Here is an 8,152-nt window from a genome sequence, read left to right on the forward strand (position 1 = left end):
GGCTGAATTGGAACTTAGGTCCTCCTCACTCCAGGGCTGGTGTTCTATCCATTGCATCACCTAGCTGTCATCCCACCCCTCCCAATCTCTTTCTTAACCTCAAGGCTAGCATCTCCAAATGCCTGCTGGACATCTCAAACTGAATATCCCATAGTCATCTTAAACTCAACATGATTAAACTGAACTTATCTTTCCCCACAAACCTCCTCCCTTCCTCATTTTCCTATTATTGTGAGGGGTGTACTACCATCCTCCCAATTACTCAGGCTCTCAACCTAGGTGTCATCCTCAATTGCTTACTCCCTCTCACATTTTCCCCCACCCCCAAAAGCCCCACCCCATAATCCAATCTGTTGTCAGTGCCTGTAAATTTTACCTTTTTAACATCTCTCCCATACACCCCCCTTTTCTCCTCTCACACTGCAACCACCCTAGCAGGCCCTCATTACCTCAGGCCCGGACTACTGCAACAGCCTACTGGTTGGTCTGTCACAAATCTCTCTCTTCACTCCAGTCCATCCTCCACTCAGTTGTCAAAGTGATTTTCCTAGAGTACAGATCTGACGATACTGCACCCCTCACCCTTTTCTACTCAATAAACTCCAGTGGCTCCCTATCACCTCTAGGATCAAACATACATTTTCCTTCTGTTGGCATTAGAAGCTCTTCATAACCTGTCTTCCCTACCCCTCCAGTTTTATTATACTTTATGCCCTTCCCCTATTTTAATCCAGTGATACTGGCCTCCTTTTATTCAAGAGACTCCATCACACAGCTCTGGGTATTTTCATTGGCTGGTCCCCATGTTCAGAATGCTTTCCCTTCTCATCTCCATGTCTTGGCTTCAAGTCTCTGCTGAAACCCCAACTTGTACAGGAAGGCTTTTCTGAGCCCTCTTAATTCTAGTGCCTTTCCTCTGCTGATTATTTCCAATTTATCCTGTTTATATTTTGTTTGTACATAGTTATTTACCTATTGCCTCCCCCATTAGACTGCGAGCTCTCTGAACACAGGGACTGTTTTTTACCTTCCTTTGTATCCCCAGCACTTAGTATGGTGCCTGGCATGTAGGTGTTTCATAAATGCTTACTGATTGACTGGTTTGGGCAACTTTGTACCAGGTAATTGTTATGCTCTAAGTGTTGCAGTGGTTACAGTGCCTGCCCCAGAGTCAGGAATTCAGACACTTGGTGTGTGACCCTGGGCAAGTCACTTAACCTGACTGCCTGTTTCCTCATCTGTAACATGAGCTGGAGAAGGAAATGTCAAACCACTTCAGTATCCTTGCCAAGAAAACCTCAAATGGGGTCACAGAGAACTGGATATGACTAACTGGCCAAAAAAAATACGCTTCCAAACAATGCCTTAGTAATTTCACACTCATAATTAACAGTTTGGAGGCTTTCAGATGCAGCTTTGAAAAAGCATGAAAAGAGATCTGGATTTTAAATCAGAAGACCCTGGTTTAATTCTCCCCTTCTCCCTCTCCACTTGTTAAAAATGTGACCTTAGACAAGGTCCTCACCTTTCTGAAGCATTGTTTCTTCCTCTGTAAAATAAGGAAAATAATACTTATTCTACTAATTGGGTAACTTATTTCACTTTCCTGAGTCCTAGTTTTGTCATTTAAAAAATGAGGGTCAGATAGCTGAACTACCTATTCCACAGAATTGTCCTGGGGATCAAGAAAGTTGTGAAACTGCTTCATAATCACAACACGCTAAAAAAGTTGCATTATTATCATAGCTTCATCAAGTTTATTTTCAAAAAGTGATCCTTTAACAATTTACTGTGGCAATCAGCTCACAGTGACCGCTTTTGAAGTTTTTCAGACTAGTTCTCCAAATTCTGATCAAGTCCGAGGTGAGAAAGTTGTTGGCACCCCAAAATATCCTGCCCTCTTACACCAGGAAAAACATTACTGCTGTGTGGTGACTTTTGACTCATTTTTTTAGAAATCGTTAGGAAAATAACATAGACAATGCTGGAAGTGGAACGCTAGACCTGGATTTTGGTTCCAACTCTGTTACAGACTAACATCATCATGATTCTGGATGTTAATTTCATTAAAAAAAACTAAAGAACTGGACTAGATCAGGAGTTCTTAACGCGGGGTTCTGTGAATGTATTTTAAAAAAATTTTGAAAATTGTATTTCAATATAATTAGTTTCCTTTGTAATTCTACATATTTTGTTTTACACATTAAAAAACATTCTGAGAAGGAGCTCTTAAGTTTCACCAGAATACTGAAAGGATAAGAGTCACAAAAAAAGTTAAGAACCCCCGGGCCTTGATCTAAAGTCCTTTCCATTTTTACAAAGCTGTAATTCTACCATTAAGACAGTGTGAAGGCAACTTAGATAACATCCTTGAAATACAAAAGAGCCTACTGCGTGCACAGCACAGTAGGAGGCACTGGGGAGATAACAAACGTCTCCGTTTGATTCAAGCAATCATTTCTTATGCACCTATAGAGCACAAGGTACCAAGACAAAAAAGTCCCTTCCCACACAGGAGGTCACAGTTTAACTGAGTCGATAAAACACGCACACAGACACGTATACATGCATCGACGGGCTGTGGGGAGAAGCACCCACAACTAAGGCGGGAATGACTTTCCACACAAGATGACACTTGGGCCGCGTCCTTTAGGAAACGACAGATTCCCAGAAAACCTGGGGGCAGGTAAGGCCTGAGGGGCAGCTTGTGCATGGAGGCAGGAGCTGAAAGACTGAACTCCTTAAAATTAAATCAATGAACGAACGAACAAGCCTCTGATCTTGGCCAGATTGAGCTCTTTAAAAATAAACAAATCTTTGACCTCGGCCAAGCTTTTGGGAGGGAACCTCACCATTCCAGCCACCTTAACAAGTGATCACCGATCGATGTGGTCAAATCGATCTGTGTCATTCCCTAACTTGGAAGAAAGGTTCAATCAGGAGGAAGGAGAAGGGGGCAGGAGGGAGAATGAAAGAGAATGAAGGGAGGAAGCCGAGGACGTGGGAAAGTGAAGAGAGATAATGTCGGCCTCGCCGTCCTCCCCTCATAATGCACCCCCTCCCCTAAATGTGAAGGGGGGGGCTTGGGCTAGACCAAAGAGAACCAGGTCGGTAGAGGGGACTCGGGGACGAAGGACAGGTCCTCGGCTCCCTGCCTCAGCATCTGTTCTCCCGCCGCTCCGCTCGCGCGCTCCCGCGGTCGTTACCTCACCGGCTTTAACTGCCCCCCTCGCCGCCTCCCAACAGAAACACCGACCTGCCTCGGGACAGGAGACCAGCGTTCCTTCCGGCAGTGGCCGTCTCTGCAGCTGTGCCCCCGGAAGCACTTTCCAGAGAGGAAAGTCGGGGCGGACGGAAGTGAGGCTGGGAGCGGAGGTGCTCCCTCCCCTCCGACTCCCCGAGGTGACAGTCCACTTCCGGGGCGCCGGAGATAGCTTTGGTCGGCCGCAGCCGCTCTCTATGGTGCGGAGCCCCCTTGAGGAGGGGGATTGAGGTGGCGAGACTAGGACTGGAGAATGGTAAAAGAAAGAAGGGATGCGGTGTGTGGGAGGCAGCAGATGGTGGATAGGGGATCCCCGCCGCAGGGGTTCTGGGTGGGGAGGAAGAGAGGCTTCAAGCATCTCGGCCTTTGGAGGCCGGCTGTGCACGTCAAGGCTACGTAAGTGCGTGCGGGGGCGGGGCATGCGGCTGCGTGGGTCTCTGTGACGCCGATCGGCCTCGGGGCATTCGCTTAAAATGCAATGGAGGCGTTGCGAGAGCCTGAGGCTTTCCTAGCTGGCATCATCCCTCCCCCTTTCTTTAGAGAACATCTATTTCAACCCCCAACATTTTATAAATGAGGAGTGCCCACTGCCCAGGGTCACACAGCGAGTTAGTGGCAAAGCAGGGACTAGAACCCGGGGCTTTTTCTACAGCTGTACGACCCCCGGCTTTGTAAGCCTGCATGCAGGTCACCTAGTACTTAAGCTGTGCGGTTTAGCAAGTCACCTACTTCCCTGAGTCTCAGTTTCTCTATCTGAAAACGAAGAGTAAAACTTAGATGATCTGTAAGGGCCCAGCCAGCTCTTAGGCGTGATGAATCTGTGATTCCCTGATTGTTTTTCTTGTAACTCCTTAATTCCTGTCACCCAAGCCAGATTCTACTTCGATTTTGCTAAAACTGAAGGTTCAAATGCTTATTTTAGGCACTAAGTATCTGGAGAATTATAGGGAAGAGGCATTACTCTTGTTTTGCACAGCTCCAGAGGTCCTATTGAGAGTAGAAGTCCCAGGAAGCCGTTTTAGGTTACCATAAGGAAAAATGAACAATTAGAACTGCCCCAAAATGGGAGGGGCCTATCATATGCAGTGAGTTCCTCATCATTATAGACCTTCAATGATGAGACACTACCTCTTTTTTGGCTAGTTCTAATTATTGAATTAGATGCAGCTGGGTTAAATGGCATTTACATCTACAGGATGGGGGTTATATGTGACATATACTCATCATTACTCATGCTTATAGATTGTTAGAGCTGGATGGAACCTTAAAGATCATTTAGTTCAACTTTCACTTTAAAGATGAAATTGAGGCTCAAAGAATAAAATAAGACACTGACATATAATCAAATAAGGTGGTAGACAGAGTGGAGACTTAAAAAATTGAGATCTCTTGACTTCTTGCCAATTGCTTTTGCCTTTACATCAAAGTGCCCTTCTTTGAGGTGGCTTCCATCTGGAAGAGTCTGATTCTGTAGTTCACAGACTTGTATGTTTATGTCTGTAGAATTTAATTTTGTGCCTTTGCTTTTTCACTTGCCTGGTGTAGGAGTGTCAATTCCTTGGAAGTAAACTATGCTTTTATAGACTATACCTACTGTGATTTCTTGCCCCCAAACTTTGCTTTGGTGGTGGTAGTGGAGTCAGGGTGGGGCATGGGGAGGGAGGTTTGATAGATTGCTCAGCAGATCAAACAATATGACAGGAAAATTATCATGCCTGATCCAAGAGCTAATTTTGATCCAAAAATAGATTAAAACTTCAGTCATCTCATTTCCCTCAACTGAAAATGGAGATACCAATTCAGAATCACAGTTGTTTTCTTTCCCCTGGAGGGTTTGAACTTTTATTCTCTCTTTAACAATGGAGAAAAAGAAGTTACTAAAGTATATGTATATCTGTAACTATTAATGACTTATAAAAAAGGTTTTTTTAAAGTGTTTACCCAGAAAAAAAGTCATGTTATATTATTAAATGAAAAATCTTGATTTTTGTTCTTGGGGTATCATTTGTATTAGGAGAGGTTCTAATCATGTCTGAAAATGATGGTGTCAAGAATATGGCAACAGTAGAAGAAATTCCCATTTTGGAGAGTGGAAACAGTGGGCCAAACAATCAACCTCATTCTGCTGACCCTAGTGCCAAGCAAGAATCTGAATTGGAGCCTATTGCCCCTACTCGTAAAAGACCTGAAATAAAACCTCCTTGTGAGCCTGTGACTTCAGAATTTCTCCCGAATGAAGGACTGAAGTCTGTAGGCAAGGTAGAGTGTCAATTATAATTTGAAGTTAAAAATCACTGAAGAAGAGAGTATAAGAACATATCTTAGAATCATTAAAAAAAGCATCTATTAAGCACTGTTTAACATCTCCTAACACCTAAGAAGTCTTGCATAATGTACAAAAGTTAAATGGTTAATATTATTGCTTTTTATTTTATTTTATTTTTTGGTGAGGCAATTGAGGTTAAGTGACTTGTCCAGAGTCACACAGCCAGTGTTATGTGTGTGAGGTCAGATTTGAACTCAGGTCCTCCTGACTCCAGGGCTGGTGCTCTATCCATGGTGCGACCCAGCTGCCCCAAATGTTATTGGCTTTTTAAAGGACTCCTGGACCTGGCTTCCCCTTATGTACTCATTTATGAAAGGCAATATGATATGCAGTATTTAAAAGCACACTATTAAGAATCAGAACCACAAGGCCTCGGTTTTATTATCAGCTTCTTTACTTACAAGCTATGTGAACTTGGGCAAATCACCATACATTTCTAAGTTTTAGTTGTCGTCTTTAAGGTGGGAGAAATAATGTAAGTTACATTACTGTCAAGTCAATCTGTTTCACTCTGTTTGCTCAGCTGTAAAATGGTGATAATAATAGGATCTCTCTCCCAGGGTTGTTATGAGGATAAAATGAGATAATAATTGTAAGATGCTTAACACAGTTCCCCCCCACTCCCACCATATACTGTTGTATACATATTAGCTATCATTATTATTATTATTACTTCTCTCACTGAGTTGTTTAGTTGATCAAATGAGGATATGCATAAAGTACTTTGGATATGTAAAGTGTTATTTGTGCATTGAGTGTTTTCATCATAATTATACTTGTTATGCTATTAAGAGGACTTTGGTATCTATATACTCTGAAAGATAATGTAAAAAAAAAAGAAGGCATTTGTATTCACATTTCTGTTTTTCTCTTTTTTTTTCTTTCCTGGTTGTTTGAAAAAAAAATAGGATCCTGTTTCTAAAGAAGTACCCCAAACAGGATGGGGATACTGGGGAAACTGGGGCAAGTCTTTGCTTTCTTCTGCTTCAGCTACTGTAGCCACTGTAGGTAAGTTCTGAAGTCATTTTGTTAACTGTTGCTTGTGTTTTATGTAAACATTCTTATAATTTCTGTGCCTCTAACTTTGTGGGAAAAGTTTCATTATATGAAGAAACAGAGAATATTAGGAAATGATTATGATATAAAAATAAAAATTTCAATGAAACATTTTTTAAAAGAAGAAAACATTGGCAAATTAGGTAGTTGACTAGTAAGCTAACCAAATATTGCATAGATTCCATGTAGTAATAATAGGGATTGCTGAATTTCTACCAGTAATTTGAGATTAGGAATTTCTAGTATCCTAAAATCACTTTTTCCTACTAAAACAAAAGATGAATTAAGTTTTACAAGGGGTAAGCCAGGTAACCTGGAATAGCATATACTCAACATGTCCTACCTGTTGTGTTGATTTTTAAAATCTGGATTGTTCATTTAGAATTTGGGTTTGTTTTGCTATTTATGTAGCTTTGGTGACTATGGTCACATATATACGTAATAGAAGTGTCATTTTCCCTCATTAGGACAAGGCATTTCAAATGTCATTGAGAAAGCAGAGACTTCCCTTGGCATCCCTAGCCCCACTGAAATTTCATCTGAAGCTCAAAACACAGGTCAGTATACTGAAGTATTAGAAACTATATTTTTCTATTGAGGTAGAGTACTCGAAGTTATCATTCATTTAGCAAATAACTTATTGCAACCAGAAATAACGAATTACCATAGCAGTAGATTATATTTTTATTGTGTTAAATTTTCGTATGTTCAGAGTATAGTGTGATTGTTTCCGAAAAGATTTTTTTCCAAGAAGATATTTTAAGTTGTATTTGTATGTTTTAATATAACTATATTAAATTGAAATACCTCTGGAAAAGGTGGCCAAGGTGGTGAAATGTCTGGAGGCTTTATCACATGACAAATAGTTGAAGGAGCTGGGGTTATTTATTTAGTCTAGATAAACGTGGTTGATAAATTAAAATATTTTTATGTCATATGGAAGAAGGATTATGTTTGTTCTGCATGCCACTCAGAGGACAGTGTAACTGATGATTGAAAGATATGGAGATGGAGATTTCAGATCCATTAAAGAAAAACTTACTAATTATTAGAACTGTCCAAAAGCATAATTGCTCTGGTGGTATGTGGATAGAATATTGGCTTTGGAGTCAGGAATACCTGAGTTTAAATCTGCCTCAGTTTCCTTATCTTAGAAATAATAAGCAGGGGGTTGATAGAGGGGAGGGCAGATTGGAGGAGGGGATAATCAAAAGCAAACACTTCTGAGGAGGGACAAGGTCAAAAGAGAGAATAGAATAAATGGGGGGTAGAATAGGATGAAGGGAAATATACTTAGTTTTTCACAACAGGACTCCTGTGGAAGTGTTTTGCATGACTACATGTCTATAACCTATATCGAGTTGCTTGCCTTTTCAATGAGGGTGGGTGGGGAGGGAGAAAGGGGGAAAATTTGTAACCCAAAGTTTTAAAAACACATGTTAAAAAGAAAAAAAAAAGAAAAAAAGAAAAATTATTATTATCACCAAAAAAAAAAAAGAAATAACAAT

General features: G+C 41.1%; 2 protein-coding genes across 3 annotated transcripts in view; one reads left to right on the forward strand and one right to left on the reverse strand.

Annotated features, from left to right (window-relative positions):
• MFAP3 (microfibril associated protein 3) overlaps positions 1–3,337 on the reverse strand; it is an 18,896-nt gene extending 15,559 nt beyond the window's left edge. Inside the window, exon 1 of the mRNA XM_027841738.1 lies at positions 3,257–3,337. The gene's annotated coding sequence lies outside the window, so the exon portion shown is untranslated. The remainder of the gene's footprint in view (positions 1–3,256) is intronic.
• A 56-nt stretch (positions 3,338–3,393) lies between these two features.
• FAM114A2 (family with sequence similarity 114 member A2) overlaps positions 3,394–8,152 on the forward strand; it is a 29,878-nt gene continuing 25,119 nt past the window's right edge. Inside the window, exons 1-4 of one of the 2 annotated variants that reach the window (XM_027841736.1) lie at positions 3,394–3,518; positions 5,277–5,521; positions 6,497–6,596; positions 7,112–7,201. In XM_027841736.1, coding sequence (XP_027697537.1) covers positions 5,291–5,521; positions 6,497–6,596; positions 7,112–7,201 — 421 coding nt within the window. In that variant the 5' untranslated portion in view covers positions 3,394–3,518; positions 5,277–5,290. The remainder of the gene's footprint in view (positions 3,519–5,276; positions 5,522–6,496; positions 6,597–7,111; positions 7,202–8,152) is intronic. The other variant, XM_027841737.1, reaches the window with a different exon arrangement.

This window comes from Vombatus ursinus, unplaced genomic scaffold (genome assembly GCF_900497805.2).
Source record: "Vombatus ursinus unplaced genomic scaffold, bare-nosed wombat genome assembly UNPS02014863.1, whole genome shotgun sequence".
Lineage (NCBI taxonomy): Eukaryota > Metazoa > Chordata > Mammalia > Diprotodontia > Vombatidae > Vombatus > Vombatus ursinus.